This window comes from Sceloporus occidentalis, unplaced genomic scaffold (assembly GCF_023333645.1).
Source record: "Sceloporus occidentalis isolate IW3139 unplaced genomic scaffold, rSceOcc1.0.p SCAF_5, whole genome shotgun sequence".
In the NCBI taxonomy this organism is placed as follows: Eukaryota; Metazoa; Chordata; class Lepidosauria; order Squamata; family Phrynosomatidae; genus Sceloporus; species Sceloporus occidentalis.
Window position 1 is genome coordinate 179,478,943 of NW_028316985.1, and position 19,598 is coordinate 179,498,540.

The 19,598-nt window shown below is 41.1% G+C and overlaps 1 protein-coding gene across 1 annotated transcript in view; it reads left to right on the plus strand.

Annotated features, from left to right (window-relative positions):
* LOC149313236 (electrogenic sodium bicarbonate cotransporter 1-like) overlaps positions 1 to 19,598 on the plus strand; it is a 241,715-nt gene that overhangs the window by 44,292 nt on the left and 177,825 nt on the right. The window contains exon 3 of the mRNA XM_089526331.1: positions 5,946 to 6,019. Within this exon, the coding sequence (XP_089382457.1) occupies positions 5,946 to 6,019 (74 nt within the window). The remainder of the gene's footprint in view (positions 1 to 5,945; positions 6,020 to 19,598) is intronic.

The following is a 19,598-nucleotide window of genomic DNA, read 5'->3' on the forward strand; positions in this document are numbered from 1 at the left end:
ACAATTTTCCTTTTGGAAGTCCAACTCTGGGGAAAAGTGAGACATACATGAATAAAATAAAAATTAATGAATTTGGTGCCTTGGCAATTATGTCAGAGTAGAGGGCATGCTATTATGGTTATAAATAACTACTTCTTCTTCTTCCTCCTTCTCCATCTCATTTATACCACCTCCTCAATCTGGGATTAAAGGGGTCATCGAAAATAAGAGGTACTATAAAGTTAAAATGTACACCCCCCCCCAGAACCCAGCATTAAAATATAATCAAATAATTAACAACACTGAAAGCAGTCTAAAAGGTTAAAAACCATTTTACAAAACAGTACAGTGTGCTTTTAAAAGCCCTTTCTTTAAAAATCTGCAGTTTTCAAAAGCCTGTTGAAGTAAAAAAAATTCTTTGCCTGCTGATGGAAAGAGAGCAAGAGGGAGCTATTCTAGCCCCTCTAGAAAGAAGAGTTCTAGAAGCTAAGGGCCACCACTGAGAAGGCCCTATCATTCCTTAACTAATTGCATTTGTGAAGGTGATAAGACTGAAAAAGAGCTTCTCCTGAGGATCTCAGGGCCTGGGCAGGGTCATATAGGGAGATATGGTTTGCCAGATAACCAAAGTCCACTGGATTTCTGTGACCAGTCCTTTGGTGGATTGGCCTCCAGTGGGATGGTGAATCCACTCGTTTGGTTTTTTTAGTTCAGATTTAAAATAGTTATCCATGGTGCTGAAGCCATTCTTTCATCAGTACTTTGGATAGCTCCTCAGATGTTCTTGGATTTGTTGCCTTACTGAGATGGAAGTCACCATTCATTATTGACTATCCATAGCTAGTCCTGAGACCGAAATGCCTGCTCCTCCCATAGAATGCGGACAGAGCTTCATGGTCTTGCATGTGGACTTGAATGACAACATTGTAGGTTCTGTTTGTGGAATCTCCAGGGAGGTCTGGTAAATATGTCTTCTTTGATTATTATTATTATTATTATTATTATTATTAAAATTGCTGTTTTGTTCATTGATGTTTCCTGCACCTGGACCCTTCTGGAGTGATGGACAATAAAATGCACCTGCAGCTTTTATGCTAGTGCCTCCTTCACCTTTTGGCTCACAGTATGGGGCCCAGGTGAGGTAAAGGACTCATTCTCAAACTGGTGTATGGGTTTAAGACTGCTATTGAACACAAGTACTTCCTCCCGCTGGACTAGGGTTGGGACCCATTGAGTGGGATTGTCTTCCTTTTCAGCCAGAAGGGTAGATTTTAGTTAGTGTATTGTCTTTGCTGGCATTTAGGAGAGGCTACTCTGATTCGACTTGGCCTTAAAAGAATTACTCCTGTAGTACCACTGAGGTCATTGCTTCCTTTAAATAAGAGTTCTCCTTCCTGTGAAATTTTCCTTCACTCTCCAAATTTCTACACTGCTGTAGCTTAAACTTCAGTTGAGCATTTAAAGATACGGTTTAGTTATCCAAAGTAAAGGAATAGGCACAGTTCCCAAGGAAGTACAAATACAGCAAATAGAAGAATTCTAAGTCTAAACAGAGCCAGCATAGCGTAGTGGTTTGAACACTGGACTATGATTCTGGAGACCAGGGTTTGAATCCCTACCAGCTGTGGAAACCCACTGGATGACCTTCAAGAAGTACACCTCTCTCAGCGTCAGAAGGAGGCAAAGACAAACCTCTTCTGAATAAATCATAACAAGAAAACCCCATGAAAGATTCATCTTAGGGCCGCCATAAGTCAGAAATGACGTGAAGGCACAGAACAGCTACTACAGCTTTCTAATAGATCTGTCTAATTTTTGACTCGTTCTGATTTTGATTGTGCTTATGCATTTTTTGTTTGATTTCGTTAATATAGAATGTTAGACAGTAGAATGGGGAATATATTGGTACAAGAAAATGTTTCTTTATTGATGGTATGAAAAAGTAGTTTTTGTATTGAATTGAACTTTTACTTTGATATTTTCTTTTCTTAAAATTAATTGTTAAAGAATTGCTTTGAAAATATGGTACGTTTTTGTTGTGTGTTACTCTAATGTTACTGTCTTACTCTCATGTTGTAAGCTGTTTTGAGCATGGTGTACTGTTGAAAAACAGCATGCTTATGAATTGATCATGATGCTGTTGAGTGAGCTGGGCATGTTATGATTCTTTGCCCAGCTGAACAAAAGCTGCTAAATTCAACGCAAGTATAGAAATCAGAGAAAATTTGGCATTCGCTGTTATGTCTTTACACAAGTGCCATTATCAGAGGGCCAAAGCAGACAGGCTGAAAGGGAAGGCCAGAGGCTACTCTGGCCTTGATCGGCTTGGGACCTCCAGGAGCAAATTACATTTGCTCCGTTTGCTGGTGGCTTTGGGCTGCCTTAGGCGGCCTTGTGCATCAGGGGCTTGCATTGTCTAAATGCCATGCCCCAAAGCAGTTGAAAGCTGCTCTATTTGGCCCGTCTGTTTCAGGCCATAGTATCATCTTCATAGGGATGCTATGTTTCTCTCAAGAAGATGATTTATACTTAATGAAAACATTACTCCAGCATTTAGTTTGATTAATACTGGATTTCTAACTAACTGACTAACTGATAGAAAGACGTTGGTAGCATAAGCTTTTGTATAATCTTAAATCTATTTCCCCAGATGAATGAAGTTAAAGCTAGAAGTCTAGTGCTACAAGATTTGTTTGCAAAGGAGTTATATTTATTGGTCCTGAAGAACTCATGCAGTCCTATTCTTCTGTTTGGTTTTAAAACAAAGCTGGGGCTCTAAATTTGTTCCTAGGTTTGTACAAGCAGTTTCCTGAGGTTAGTCAACAGTGATGGCCAATGACTACCCAGTCAATGAGGGTGGTGACTCCACCTTGGGATTTAGTTCAACATTTAAAGAGATTATACAGGGTGCTGAAACATATTTTCAAACCAAGTACTAACCAGGCCCAAACCTGTTTAGCTTCCAAAATCAGATGAGTTTGTGTATGTTCAGGGTGGAATTATGGTATTCTGATTGTTATGCGGTTCAGGATTTTGGACAACTCTTTTAATGTTTTGACTAAACTTGAATGTGGAGTCATTAATCCACTGTCTCAGGCACCACCAGCCACCACTGCTAGGCAGGACAGTACGGTGACCAAGAAATTGTTGGCTTGGAACGTGAGCTTGAATCTCTCTGTTTTAATACATATGTGATTTCCCTCCCTATCTATACAACTTCACCTCACTTTTCTTTGTGAGAAGTGATCAAACTTCTTCTACAAGGATGGTGAACCTTTGCACACTAACAGTCACACTTTGAACAATGTAAATCTTGTTTCCGTGTGGAATTATTTACGAATAATTTGGCCTATAATTGTTAAGTCTACAGAACACAAGAAAATCAGCATGATGTAGTGGTTTGAACATTGGATTAGGACTCCAGGAGACTATGGCGTGTTACACACCACCATAAGGGATGTCCTTAGGACGTCCCATTTTGAAAAAGGGGCGTCTCTTCCAGACGCCCCTTACCCTATTACGGACAGAGTCCGTAACAAATGGCGGTGGCCGTTCCACACGGCCACTGCCATTTTGATGTAGCGGACGCTCTGCGTCCGCACGTCACAGCCCAGAAGTGACACTGCGAGTTCGCGCTTTGGCACCTGCGGCGTCTCTTCTGGGTTGCCGGAAGGAGTGCAATTTTCGCGCTCCTTCTTTGCAGTGTGGATGAGTCGCGTGGTTTGGCTGCTGCGACTCCTCCACGCTGCAACCGGCAGCGGCCCTAGACTGCCCCTTTTGGGCGGTCTGTAACGGGGCCAGGTTTAACTCATAAGTCAGCCATGAAAACCTTCTGGGTGACCTTGGCCAAGTTACATTCTCTCAGCCTCAGAAGAAGGCAATGGCAAACATCCAAGAAAGCTCTAGGAGAGGATTGCATCAGGGTCGCCATAAGTCAGAAATGACTTCAACGTACACACCAGCATAGAAGGCCAATTCTGAAAGTAGAATAAAAACAGATAATTGTTAAAGATTTACCTTGTATTTGCTTTTACTGCATATTATGTGAGGTGCCTTTTTACCTCTTTTTATTGTAGATACATGGCAGAAGCATTTTGCAGGGAGCTTCTCTTGGTCCCAACATCCCTTGAACATTTCCATAATTTACAACCAGTGGAAGAAAGATCCAAAGCTGCTGAGAAATGGAAATACAGTCACCGCTCCTCATTTGCAGATTTGATTTTTGCATATTTGATTATTCATGGATTATTTGCTGCTTTCTTTGCTGCAGCCTGATGCCATTTTTAATAGGGACTGCAAGCCTCAGGAGACTGTGAGATTATGAAAATGCAGTGAGGTTTGTAAATCCTTATTAAAAATGGCACAGGGTATCAGCAGAGGCAGCAGGAAACCCTCAGAGGTGCCCACTTCTGCCTTTTGAAGGACCCTCACCACTGTGATGTTGAAAGCTTTCACAGCCAGCATCCATAGTTGGCATCCAAGAATGCTACTTTTTGTTTGTGTTGTAGTTGTGAGTGGTAAGAGTTATTCATCCTTTTCTCACTTTCACGGTGGTCCTGTGCCCCTAACCTCAGTGGATGTGGAGGGCTGACTGTATATATGTGTGTGTGTATGCCTTCAACTCACCTGCCAATTTATGGTGAGCCCATGAATTTCATAGGGTTTTCTTAGGTAAGGAATACTCGGAGGTGGTTTTACCAGTTCCTTCCACCTGATATAGTACATATGCTGGTTAATAATTCAGACTCCCAGAGGGCAATATTGAGGAGAGGATGTAAGATGATGGGGTAAAATGCTATCTGTTAATGCCTAGCATTGGCAAGTGTCATGGTGTATTCGGTTCCCACCATTCATCTACATGTGTTTCATTGGCAATGTGGTCAGGTCACATTTCATCTCTGATTCTCTAGTTGCTTATCTGCAATGTGCTGGAATGATCATGAGATAAACTTACTTAGAAAATGTGCAAGGTGATATTTATTGCTTCTGGTGGCATAGCAAATTCTGTATTGTGCTGAAAGAGAAACATCTTCAACAAATATTTCCATTTGCAAGGAAAGTACCTCTCCTAAGATGATAGTTGCTATCTACACTTTTTTTGCACCTGTATTTCAAAAATCAACCTCTCAGTTCATAAAGATGCATATAAAAATGCAATGGGGTTCCTTTTTACGTAGTTTATTATTATTTTTAAAAAGAATGTGTGCAATTGATTACACATTGTAGCCCTATTTTTGTTTATTACAGGTTGGTTTGGGAAAAGTGAAGGGCCACAGGAGGACGGGAAGTGAAAAAAATTGCACACAAGTGACCATATAACATATGCAAATGAGCCCTGTTGTTCTGATGGCCTGACTTGCTGGAGCTTGGTCTCTGGATAATCCTCAGATGTCAGATTTCTGTAAGGCCAACATGTGACACACAGCTTTGCCTTGCAATGAAGAAGTGTGCTTTGCTGGTATTAAGGGTCTGGTGGAAGCCTCGGCGGCTTCTGTGCTTTCAGGATGTTTGCACGCACTCTCTGTCTCCTGCACATCACCTTCTGCAGATCTTTGTGTGGACATCCGCCTTGCAGGAGATCTTTGACGTGAACACTACTTAACAGGCTCTTGCCTACGCGCAGCTCTGTGCTTCTCTTTTCTCTGTGCTTTCTCTTTAATTAAAAAGAAAAGAAAAAAGGAGGAGGGGGGACACTGCTGCTACTAGCTGTGATTACTTCCCTCCTGCCTCCACCTGCCTGTATTGCCATGTCTTCCCATGGCTAGGAGCTGAGCACCCTCCATTTAACAGAGAAAAGAGGGGAAAAGGCTTTATGAAGGAGCAGCAAGCCTGGAGTGAAAAGCAACTCTGCTCTCTTGTAACATGAACAATAGCCTGCAAGTTAACCTGCCCAGGAGCTGGGCCAGTTCGAGCAGCTCCCTCCAGGAAAAGTCTGAACACTCTTTCTTTCTTTTCTACTACTACAGGATGGAGGATGAGGCGGTGTTGGATAGAGGGGCCTCCTTCCTTAAGCATGTCTGCGATGACGAGGAGGTGGAAGGTAAGAAACTGTCTCAGGGGATGAACAAGGGGTTGGCTCTGTGTGTGTGGGTTTTGTGTTACTTTTTTAAATGGACCAAAACCTCTTTTCATGGTCAAGAGGACCCGCCAGGAGAGACAGCCTAATCTTCTTGCAAAGTGAGAGTAGGGTAGCAGTGATGATAAATGGGTTTGTGCTTTTTAAAGAAAATGGAATCATAGTTCCATGCTGGAAAATGTCTGTGGGATGCTTGTTCCTGCACTGTGTGCTATCATTTTACTCTGTTTCCAAGTTATAGTGTATGCATCTCTTGCACAGTTGTTGGGCTTTGGGTTTGCTTGGGGAATACACACTATTTAGTAGCACTTACTAAATATCGCTGCTGTGTGTGTGGATAATGCAGCCGGCAACACACTCGGAGAACCTGACACTAAATGAGGCCAGCAGGGTTGGCTTTGAGAGAAGGCCATGGAGGGCCAGAGGGGGCAGGGCTGTTGGCTCTAAGAGGATCACTTTTTTTTCCCCCTGAGGGATTCTTTCAGATCAGGACACGACTTTTTATGATGAGAGGCTTTCTTTCCCCTCCTTCTTCTTCAGACCTCATTCAGCAGAGTTGCAGATCAGTTTTTGTCCTCTCCTGCAAGGCTAAATAAAGTTGTCAATTTTTTTTTACTTCACACCCTCTAGAATGGTTTCCCATGATGAACTGGGAGATTTTTTTTACCCCAACCAACATTACTAAAATCTTTTGATAGCATTTGCTGCCAAAATCTCACATTTTAGCTTTGGGTTTACCCGGAAGTAAAAGCCATTAAGCTCAATCACGGATTGTTGATACATGAAGTTCTTGTAGCAATTACCCGAGAGGGAAATAAATGTGTACATCCAATTGTTAATTTCAGCTAGAGTAGACCTTTTGAATCAATGGAGTTCATACAAGTGTTGATTTACTAGGTTTCTATTGATTCAGTAGGTCTGTTCTAGTTGGGGCTAGGTAAGAGTTTGGTTGCCAGGGAAGGCTTGGTGTGCTGAAAATAATCCTATTGTTTTAAAAGTATTGACACCTAAGAGTAGAACTTAAAATAATTTTTGTTGCATTTCATATAAAGGCCTACAGTTGATGTCAACTGTATATGTACTGTATATACTAATGTGTAAGTGTAGACATTTTAATCTAATAATTGACTCAAAAGATTTGGGTTTAAAGGAGTTGAATAAGCTATTTGTGTATGTTTTAAAGTTTTTCTAGGTTAAAATCAGGCAAAGTTATCACATTAAAATTACAGGCTATAATTACTGCTAACACACTTGCCATTTTCTTTGCTTTGCTTTTTCATCCTTTTTGTCACGTGTGCCATTTCTTAGCCCCATCTGTGCCTGGTTGCCTCCCCCATACATTGCACAGCCATGATTTACCATAGTTCCTTCCTTCTCCATCCAGCCTTTAGGCTGAATGCAAATATTTAGGCCTACCAAAGTTTTGTATCATTTTCCTATGCTTTGTCTTTTACATCCTTTGTTACATGCCTGTGAGTTTTGTCTCGACTTATCCATGGGTCATATCAAAATGTATAATTTTGGCCCCCAAACCAGCCCTTGACTCTTACATGAGGTCGACTTATAGTTGAGTATATAAAGTAGTATCGTGGGAACACACACTCTGTATGTGAAGTTGAAGGCTTTCATGGCCGGCATCTATAGTTTTTTGTTCAAGAAGAGTTTCTTCCTGATGTTTTGCCAGCATCTGTGGCTGGCATCTTCAGAAGATGCCAGCCACAGATGCTGGCAAAATGTCAGGAAGAAACTCTTCTAGAACATGGCCACATAGCCCGAAAAACTCACAAAAAACCACACACTCTATAGTTTGATGGGCACTTAGACAGGTTTTTCCCATATTTACATGCATTTATTATATTTTTTTCTGGTATGAAATAGCCTCTAGTTGTTTCAAAGAGCCTCTAGGACTGAAATTAGCTGTTTTGTGAAACAGGATGATAGCATAAGAACCATTTCACTTTATTTCCACATATGAAAACCATGTATATTATAATATGGGATTTTGTCTCAGTATTACACTCATCCCTCCACATTTGTGGCTTTGACTTTTGCGGTTTTGATTATTCACAGATTTTATTAATATAATTCTCTCTAGGAATATCTAGATCTTCCAGTGCAACTCTATGGTCAACTTTAACCAAAATTTGCACTGAAGGACTTCTAGAGATTCCTAGAGAGAACACTCCCCTACACATTTGTAGCTCCTCTAGAGCAATTCTTTGGTCAGTGTCTGGCAGATGTTGGCCACAGAGTTGCACTGGAGGACCTAGAGATTCCTAGAGAGGTGTTCTCTCAGGTAAAACCATAGTGTTTTTGTTATTTGTAGTTTTTCCACATTCATGGGCTCCTGTGCCCTTAACCCAGCAAAGTTGGAGGGATGAATATATTTTGACTATATTTTTATCTCATCCATTAAACCAATACATGCTACTAAGAAGCTGCTGCCTATGGGTTACCCCTTTTTTTGTCATGACAACAGTGTAGAGATGTAGGGGATGCTTAAAAGAATAACATGTTGTAAATCATCAGAGGACCAAGGCCTTGTTTTTGCAAATAAATGTCCCTCTCTTGACTCTCTTGAATATATGCTATGTTTCATTGTGATGTGAGCTGACTGCTTACTCTTTTCCTGGCACAGCTTGACTCAACATCTCTGATCTTGAGATTCTTTGCTGGGGCACCAAAATCATTAAATAAATCATTAATGTATTCCACTCCTACCAGTGGAAAGACAGGAGAAACCCAAAGAGAATATATGCACAGCACCCCTGAAAGCCTATTTGGACTGATTACTTTATTCCTCTCATGGGTCTCAAAGAAACATAGAATCTTGGTGACTTCTTGTTTTATCTTCTGCATCACCATGCCAGTGTATCTGTTGAAAGAAATGGAGAGCTAGTTTTTCAGGAGCACCATTCTAGGCATCCTGGCAAGCCCCACTAGCTGACTTAGCATCATTTCATTTCATCCAGAGGACTAATGCAGCACCTAATGGGTTTGTATAACAGGGGTGGGGGGAACTCATGGTCCTCTGGCTGTTGTTGGACGACAGTTCTCATTAGCTCTAGGATGCCATAGCTGATGATCAGGTATGATGGGAGTTATTGTGTAGCCAGGGTGAGCAATGGGTCTATTAGCAGTTAATCTGATCTCAGACCCTCTGATGGTAGGACACACAAACTGCTCAAACTGTCAAAGAACTACTACAACAGCAAAACCCCAGAAGTGGACTAATGTCCACTTCTGCTTTTGAAAAATGGATTTTAAAAACGTTAAGCAGTACAGGAGTACAGGAGGTATAACCTGTTTAAAAATTGAATTGCTACTCTTGGAGGCCTTTCACACTACACAGTTATAGCACTATGATTTCACTTTAACTGCCATGGTTGCATCCTATGTAATCTTAGGAAAGGTTGTTTAGCATTCTCAAACAGAGATCTAATGCCTCACCTAATGTCTCACCAAACCCAAGGATTCCAGAGGATGCAGCCATGCTAGTTAAAGTGGAATCATGGTGCTATAATTGTGCAATGCCTGAGTCTTAAGATCTTTGGGAGCACTTTCTTTGGTCCCACTACCATCACAGTTAGGTTTCGTGAGGTCACAGGACAGTCTTCTCAGTGGCTGTTCTGTGGAACTCCCTCCCACTGGAGTTTGGCCCTGTCTGTGTTTTCTTTCTGCTGGCAGGCAGAAACCTTTCTGTATATTTAAGCAGGACTTTGGTTCTAAAACCATGTGACAAAAGTCCCCCCCCCCCCCCCCAGTATAGTGTGAAATAGTGTGAAAGAGACTCTGGAAGCTTTCAGGAGAAGCAATTGGCATTTTATTTTTTTAATCAAAGAAAGGATGATCTGAATGTCTGGAAAGGTTAAGGGTAGCAAAAACAGTTTTAGACACTAGATGTGTCCATAGATGTCCAGGGATGATGGGAGTCACCAGCAGGAGTGGACAACTGTGTTGAGTCGGCAGCCAATTGTCTATCCTCTGCTGTCCAGGTGCAGCTGTTCAATAAAGTCTTGGTTCTGGGGTTTTAGTTCCTTAGTCTGAGCAGATCCTTTCCTAGTGAAAAGCCCCTGCCAAGCTGAGCATCAGGTTGTTGCTGCCTTTTGAAGAATGGGATTTTTTTTCCTGGGGGATGCTGTTGGGGATCTGACTTTTGCATGCCTGATCTCATGTTGTGCTGCCCCCACTCCGTCTGACAGCTTTCTCCCTTCCATCTGTGAGGCTATGATCCTGTTATCTCTGAAAACGCTGACACTGCCTGTGAGTTGTGACAGTAATGCTTCATGCAGTTAATTTGTGCATGGGTTCTTAAAGACATGGGCAATCTGGTGCTGTGAAGGCATTCATTCACTTGTAACGATACTAGCAAATACCTCCTTTTTTCTCAGTAGTTTTACAGAAATTCTTAACATATTAAGAAACATTAGGACTTTTCCACTAAAATTCTTACTGGGAACAAACACTTATGGTAGCAACCACAACAGCACTATAATGTCAGCAGATTCCATTACTTTGAATTCATTAAACTTATGAATTTCTTTGTTCATTTGTCCCCCCCCCCCCCCCCCAGCAAAGGCTTGACTCTGTGCTGGTGGGAACCATTTGCTCAATCCATTGCTGTTGTCTTGTGCCCTTTTGGGGTCCTGTCTTAATTTGGATCTCGAGGAGCTCATAGGATCCAATTTTTGTTTCATCTCATTACCACCTCAGATGCCCTTAAGAAGGCACTTAAGATGGATCTCTTCCGGCAGGCCTATCCACCCAATCTGTTATAAGAGAGTTAGAAATATTCCACCCCTATTTGTAAAGATATATATTTTAAATGATGATTTAATCAATGTATTGTATTGGTAGCGTACTGTTTCATTGAGTATATTTTATATGATATTGTAGTTCTTAATCTTGTAATGTTGTTTTTATTTTTGTAATCCAGCGTCGATCTGCAGGAAGAGGCGGGAAATATAAATATAGATTGTTGTTGTTGTTCAGTAAAGAGTTCTTGTTCTTCCCCTATTTCTTTAATTTTCCCTGACAGTGTCTAAGGAAATGCTCAGTCCCAGCCCATTTCCCACATGAGTGTCCTTTCCATAGTCTGGCCCCAGTCTTCCTAGCTATATAGGAGGTGAGGGACTCTTCCACAGGCCTCAGCATTGCTCTCAGCACAACAACAATTGAAGTAGCTTGTTTTAGGGTGATTAGGGAGACTGGAGTAGTGTGAGGGGGCAAGGGGACTCAAACTGCTATGCTTTTGTGGTGATTTGTGTGTCTTTGCAGGCAGATTTTGGCCAAAAACATAGGCCAAAAAGAAGTTAATACGTACATCCAGTGGTTTGAGTATCTTCGGCCCCCCCAAAATGGGTGTCAGAGTGCAACAATTTGTAATCAAATAAGACAGTATTTTTTCTCCTTGCCTGAGGGAGAAGAGTAGAGATCTGGGGGAGAAGTTGGTGAGGCAGACAGGGATCCTCTCTTTTGTGGACTGAATGCAGCCCATGGGTTGGGGTTTCTACACCCTATATTACGTTATTGCCTCATTTTTGGCTCACGCCTTCAGAAGGTGCTCCCATCCTAGCACTCACAATGTTCCTACTGAATTAGAATAAAATGTCCAAAGAATGTCTTGATCTTGTTTTTCTTTCTCCCTGCCCACATCCGTTCCTAGAAAGGGGTGTCATGACTGGTGAAGGATTTCTCCTTTTTTGCCCTTTGTGGGACATTCCTTTCTTGATAGGTGAAATAGTCTTAGATTCCTAACCTGGTAGGTTTTTGGGATGTGTTACAAGATAACCCAGTTTTGCAAGGAATGGAAAACATTTGAAAGCTCTACCTTTATCCTTTTCAGATAAGGCTTTGACTCGGCCAGCATGAGTTCATGTGAAACTTGTTGCAGGCAGTCTGTATGACTTCATAGGGGAGTAGATTTCTTACACCAAGAGTTCATTTACTGGAATTTTATAAGAAGCAGGAAGCGGGGGGCGGGGGGGGGGTCACCACAGGAGGCTTAGGCCATTAATTTTAATTTCTATAACATACTGATGGGATGTTGAGCAGGTGCACACATTGTCTGATGCGTAGAATTAATTAGATCACTCTTCACAATGGAAAGTAGATGAAGATGGCTTCCATTAATGCTGACGTTGGCCACAAATTATTTGTAATTTTTCTATGTGCGGTGGGTTCATCAGAATGAGTGGTTATGTTATTTTTCCTCTCAGCAATTGCGCAGACTTCTTGATTGTCTCTGAGTGATATTCCAGATGGTAGAAATTAATTTATAAAGCTTTCTGTTGCTGGGATGGGATCAGGTTACGTTACAATTGCAGCTTGCTTCATCTTTGCAGACATTGAGATAAATGTAACATTGGGATCAGCAGCTGAAAGCTATTGGGCTTCCAGGGAAGGTTTCTTGTTTGTTGGTTGGTGAAATACTGATTGCAAACCATGATGCTGTGTGAAGGTCTGTGTCAAAAACCTAATGTAGGAGATGGGATCCAGAGGCCTTTGGTCTTCACCTCCGTTTATGAATTGGCCATACCTTCATATTAGTTGCTGACTAAGGACATGGTACTTTTGACAGTAGTCCCCAAATTTGTCTTTAGAGTGGTGGTAGCAGACTTTATTTTATGGAAGAGTTTCAAATTTTTAAAAAATCTAAACCATTTCCTATTCTGCTCTGTTAAAATTTATTGCTTTTCTGGAAAAATATGCAGGCTGGGGATGTTCTTCTAGCTAATTTCAACCTTCTGTAAGAATAGTGTGTAATTTCTTAGTACCTTAATTTGCCTTTGGTAGCTGCTGTGTGTTTGTGTAAATGACATATCCTTTCAGAATATTGACAATATTGTTTACAGTTCTTTTTTATTGGCTTTTAATATCAGATATACAGGCCAAATAGTTACATAAGACTGTTAAATGCTACATTTTGCTGTAATACATGCAACATAATGGGGTGTGTGCAACTATAAAGATCCAGGGCCAATTTTCTGCTCTTCAGATCTTTCAGAGGCCATACAGACCACCAGAAACAGAAAATGAAAGAACCCAGAAGTGGGTAGAAGTCCTTGAGGCTGATTGTTGGCCGGATCTTTGGTGATTTCTTCCAACTCAATGGACTTTTTCACGCAGGGAAAATTGGAAGGTTAAACTGGCCTCAATGCAGGGTCATCCAGGGCATTAGGGACAATTTTGCAATTGCTTTTCAGACGACACTGTGCACAAACTGGTCGGAATCCAGACAGAAAGTGAGGTGAATCGGGGAATAAGTGTTTTTGCAAAAATACCATGTTTTCATGTTCAGTTCATTCGTGAATTTGCTCTCTTCACATAATAGCAGCTGTCTGAAAACCATGTTCCCGATTCTCCCTGTTCTCAGATTTCCCAGGGTTCCTTGCTGTGCCAAGGAGAAGGAGGCAGCCTTGGTCTTAAAGAGATGTATTCTCGCCCACATTTCTTTCCCTCACATGGCTGGTCTCCTTCCTCCTGCAGCAGGGAATAGCTGGTGGGAGAGCAAGAGAGAGGACATTTTGGAATTCCTCCTGTATAGGAAGGAGAAATGGAGGCTATGTCCTGGAAAAGGAGGGCATCTGGGAGTTTCAGCCCTCGCTGAAATCAGGCAGGTTTATGGACCAGCCACCTCCTCTTTCTCTCATGTGTGTGTGTGTTTGTGTGTGGATTTATGGGAGTTTGCAAAGGGAAACCTCAGCCTTCCTTCCTCTGAAACAGCTTCTGGGGCAAAGAGGATTTTCCTCCCTGGTTTCCCTTCCCTCTCTGGTGTGTGTGTGTGCACACTTGTGGAAATGACAGTTTGAAGCATGCGCAAAAAAGTTATTTCCAAGCTAGCAACGGGATTTGTCCTCATCAATCTGAAACCCAAATTTGCTTTCGACCCACTTTCTTGCCTAAATAATGTGCTTTTAACTCCTTGTTGTGCTCTATGTGTGATAAACATTAGCAAATTTTCTTGCTTTTCTGGGATGCCAACACTAACTATTTCTGGGATGGAAATACATACCTCCCCGCGTGAAAAAGTCCAAAGATTCTGAGATTCCAGGAGAATCACTTCATCCTTTTCTTAGTCACCAAAAGGTGATGTTTCTGATGTTGCAGACAGTGAGACATTGAAAATAATTCACACCTAGAAATATGCTGGGCTTGCATTCCTTTGGTCACTTTGCTTGCCCTTTTTTTTGGATGCCTAAACTGTATTTCTAAATGCTCAATTGAATTTTAAGTTATTGCAATGTTTGAGATTTGGGGACTGAAAGAAAATTTCTGTGTGTGTGTGTGTGCATGTGTGTGTGTGTCAGTGACCTGTTTGATGACATTTTGGGTAATTTTTGGGCTTCAATATCCCTTAAGCGAGGATCTCTTTGTTTTTTGTTGATACCTTGGTCCGCTATGAAATGTCATGCCACCATACCAACCTGATCACACCCTTTCTCAACTGATTTTGGAAGCTGAGCGTGATCAGGCCTGGTTAAGACTTAACTGGAAGACCATAAGAACTAGCAGGGATTTCCAAATTCAGCTGCTCTTCTTTTTGTGTGATGTAGGCAATGGCAAACCCCACTGAAAAAATCTTGCCAAGAAAACCCCATGATAGATTTGTCTGAGGATATCCATTAGTAAAAAATGACTTGAAGGCACACAACACACACCCCTATTCGTGTCCTTTCCACTTTATTTCTGGTGTGGGTACCAAATTTTCTGTTAAAGAAGTAATAGTAAGGATCACACCCATTATTACCCAACAGACCAGCACAGCATCCTTGTTTTTGTGTCCTCCAAATTGTTGTATATGGCACTGTGAATCCTGCCAGGTGCCCAATCAATGAAGGCCTGTGATGGGTGATGGCTTCAGCATTAGTGAGCTGGCAACTGTTCTAGGGCTGCATCTGCACTGTAAAAATAATCCAATGTGACACCACTTTAACTGCCATGGCACCATGCTGTGGAATCCTGGTAACTGTAATTTGTTGTGACATCAGAGCTCCCTGACAGAGAAAGCTCAATGTCTCTCTAAAGTAGAATTCCCAGAATTCCATAGCACAGAGTCAGGGCAGTTAAAGCAGTGTAAGCGTGGATTATTTCTGAAGTGCTTTACGTGAGCTATCCAAGGTGCTGAACCTATTTGGGGAATAAAGTTCAGCACTTTTTAAAAAATCCAGATCAAAAATGTCGAGTGGATTCACTGTTCCACCAACAGTGGACCAAACCAGCCATCACTAATGATGCTGTGATCACAGCTATAGAGGACTTTTTAAGAACCCTTCATGTGATTTATAGCCAGATTTGTCTCAGGAAAGTAGTTGCCCTGTGATTCTCATGCAGCCAAACAAGTGGCAGATTGAGGAACAAAGCATGTGAATACAAAACGTTTAACTTAAGGTTGGGAGAAATTTCAGATTCTGTAGTTCCCCCTGAAATGGCAACTTTTACATCAAAAATCAAAGCTTGTAAGAATTTGCTGTAGCATAATTTCAGATTATAGGCTTACTATGGCATATATAAAGGTGCTGTCAATGCTACTTTTAAAGCCTTGCTTTTTAAAGTAGGATCCAAGAGGTATTGCCTGCTTAGAGGAGGATCAGCACAATGCAAGCCTGGTAGCTTCCCTAACCTCTCACACTAACAAATAAAGAAAAGCTGCTTATGTGTTGGAAAATGAGACACTAGCAACAAGTTTACAGCCAATGAATAAAATGCCCACCCTCTGAGTTTCCTCCAATAATCTATTTCAGTAAATTTTTGCATATGTTTATTGCGCAAGTAGTCATTGGAATGCTAGTAGAACATGGCCATCATGTTGTCTTTCCACATTGTGTGAAATGTCAGCAGTTAGGTGCTAGTGTGGAAACATAGTGGCTATCCTAGCTGAGTGTGATGGAAGTTGTAGTCTGCTTGTCCAGAGGGCTCTAGGCCTGGTGGAGGCTATATTAAGCCTAAATTTAGAACACTATATACAAATATAAGTGAAAAACACAGTTTTTTCCTCTCTCCTGTGCAGCCAACAGCTGTTCACATGTTGTTGTTGTTGTTGTTGTATGCCTTCCAGTTGTTTCTGATTTATGGCCACCCTAAGGCAAAGATATAGCTGGGCTTTCTTAGCAAGATTTGTTTGGAGGAGGTTTGCCATTGCCTTCCTTTGAGGTTGAGAGAGTGTGCTTTGGCCAAGGTCATTAAATGGGTTTCCATGACTGAGAGGGGATTCAAACCCTGCTCTCCAGAGTCCTAGTCCAACACTCAAACCACTACACCACACTGGCTCACAAAAAGAAGAGCAGTTGAATGTATTTCAGCAAAACTAACAATATGTACATTGGAAATGAAACAGCCAGGTCAGGGAAGCCCTACACAAGAAGACAGGAATACACAACCAAAGCACCCTTGACAGATAGCCATCCAGTCTGTTTCATCATTTAAAAAAAACCTTTTCCATACCCCTCCCCCATTTTTTTCAAGACAAAAAAGCCTTTGGGTAAAAAGTAAAAGGACCCCCCCCCCCCATTTTCTTCTTTTTTTTCCTGTTTCTCCCAGACCTTCATGTTTCTATTCCTTCTGAATGCTTTCATGTTTGTCTCCAGAGATGCTTACATTGGCAGCACCTGGCTAGCAGGAAAATTGGTGCCAATGTGGTATAATTAGGACCGGAGAAACTCCCAAGAGTGAGCCCTTGGTCAGTGAGCAATTGCCATAACAACATTTTTCATAACAGGCTACTTTAATGGGTTTAATGAAGACAATGAATGGGTTTAATGTTTAATGAAGACAAGAAAGATACCAGATCATTCATATAGATGTTAAAGAGGGTAGGTGCCAGAAGGCATCCTTGTTTCATTCCTCAGGTTGTTTTTAAGGCTTCTGACAAGGAACCATTTAAACCATTTTTGACCAATGACATAGATTGGGCATTTAATTAATGATGTTTAACCAGTGAAATATGCAATGGTTCAAAACTATTCTAGTCGTTTTATCTTTTCTGCCTTTCCTGCATTCTAATAAATAGTGATGTAATTCTTTGCTCTGAACGAGCAAACAATGAGTGAGTTTTAGCGATTTTTTTCTTCCACTTTGAGAAGGTATTAGAAAACCACATGGTTTTTGAAGCCTATTTACAATTTGGATCTTATTCAGTGCAAAACCCACACATAGTTGTTTCACGTAGAAAATGGGTTGTTCTGTGCAGAAAACATAGTACTTTTCACGCAAAAAACATGTGAGAATTTTGTACATGATGTGTTTCAAACGGTTGATTCTCATCATGGTTTCTCAGCACTTGAAAAAACATTTTTGGACCATTTTTCAAATATTTTTTCCATCTGTAGAAATAAGTAACCAAACATAATATTTATAGGAGAGGAGTGTTTTCTTTTGGTCTTTCCCATACCATTTTGGTTGCTTTGTCTTGTGGACAGTGTGGGGTGGGCCAGCATTCGGTGCAGGATGGGAACTGGTTCTTTGTGTTTTAAGGACATTACAGGGTGGGAGAGACCCATTTTTGAAGCATAGGTCCAAAACACACTGCATAATTAATCCATAAATAAATAAACTGCATTAACTGCCGTGGCTCAATGCTAGGGAATTCTGGGAACTGTAGTTTTGTGAAACATTTAGCCTTCTCTGTCAGTGAGCTTTAGTGCCACAATAAATTACAGTTCTCAGAGTTCTCTAGCACTGAGCCAGGGCAGTTAAAGTTGTCTCAAACTGGATTATTTCTGTAGTGTGTTTTGGACCATAGCCTGGTTTAGAAAGGCTGCTTTCCAATCCTCTGTACTTTTGCCTCTGGTTCAGCAGTTGTCAAAGTCTGTTGCAATGCTGTTGCATGTGAATCTCCTTAAAGACTCCGGAGGTCATTTATATAAAAGATTACACTGATCTTTGGAAGACACTTAGGCCTGTTACAGACTGCCAAAATAAAGCTGCTTCGGGTCTCTTTGAAGGTATGCTATTTAAATGATGCATGGGTCCTAAGAGTCCGGAGGTCGCGCCAAAGCCACACTCCATTCCTAAGCACTGGAGTGCAGCTTTGGTGCAGCTTCCAGATTCTTAGGATGCATGCATCATTTAAACAGCATACCTCCAAAGAGACCCGAAGCAGCTTTATTTTGGCAGTCTGTAACAGGCCTTAGTTTCCATTCAAACTTTGAGAACCTATTGCGCTGTTCTTGATATGCTGTGTCTTACTCACTTTTTTGTTTGTTTGTTGAGGGAAAAAAATCCTTCTGTTCTTGTACACTCCATAAAAAGCTTCATTTAAATCCTGAAGTGCTGAATCTTCACATAGATCCATTGGAGGCTTGTGACTCTGTTTTCATTTGGGTGGCAAACCCACTCCAAAGTTTAGCCCAAACCTTAAAAGAGCTACTTTATATAGCTCCTTTAAGGTTCACAGTAAAATCCACAATAGATTAATCATCTGTCTAACATGGAAGCCACCAACTTCCCTGTTTAGATTATTTGCCTATATGAATAGCAGGAATGTGAAAAATAAGGGTTATTTGTGGCTGGTACAGGTGATAGTTGTGTTGTGTTTTATATAATCAAACAACCTAGATGTCTAAAAAATCTCAACCTTCATTCTTTTTTTTTTTAAAGTGAAAATTACATTTTTAACCTTTGAGTTTTTATTGGTACACAAAATCTTTTGCTTAATGGCAAGGAAGCAAACTACACACACACACACCAATATAAAAATGCTTAAGCATGGCTCATCTCCTCTCCAGTAGCTAGGCCAAGAAAGTTAGTAGCAGGTGAAAATTCACTCCCTCATCCTGTTCCCTGCCTTCTTATCTTTTCTCAGCCCCAAACTGCCATGATAATACAAGAAGAATCAAAGCAGGGCACTAATACAAATTAATGTTTTATTGCTGGACAGAATGTTTGGACATGAAGCTAACATGTTCTCCAAAAACATCTGCTTTGTTTTGCCAGATGTTGCCCATTTGCCATGGGAAATAGTTATGATCTTGTAGAATATAGTCTGGAAGGACTAAGAAATATTTATGTTGGATAGGATAGAATGTTTAAGTACAAATAGATTAAATACGCACCTCTACATTAACAACTGACAATTTAAGTACTCTGCCAACAGAGGATAATAAGTGTGGATCATATTTTAGGATGTCACCTTTAAAAGAGGCTCTTTAAAGATTGGCACAGTTCAGCCCTTAGAAGTGGGAAAGTGCTTCTCAGATAGCAGGTGGGTGTTGGAAAGAGATCTTGCTGTGCATTTTTAATGAGAAAAATGATTTTCCTCACTAGAGAATTTGAAAATGTTAGAAGTTCAGAACATATTTATTTGTGTGCTTGCTGCCAACTCATTCTGTATGTCTGTCATACTCCTTTGTTCTTCAGTGTTAATGACTTCTCCAGGCAGAAGAAAGATGGAGACTGCCCTTGGAGGCTAACATGCCAGTGGTGTGACAATGCCATTGAGCCCAAGTGCACAAAGGGTGCAGGGATATATATGCACAGAGTTGTTTTGGTGGGGAATAGAGATGTCTTCCTCAGTGATTCATGGTGGAACTAGATATCATGAAAC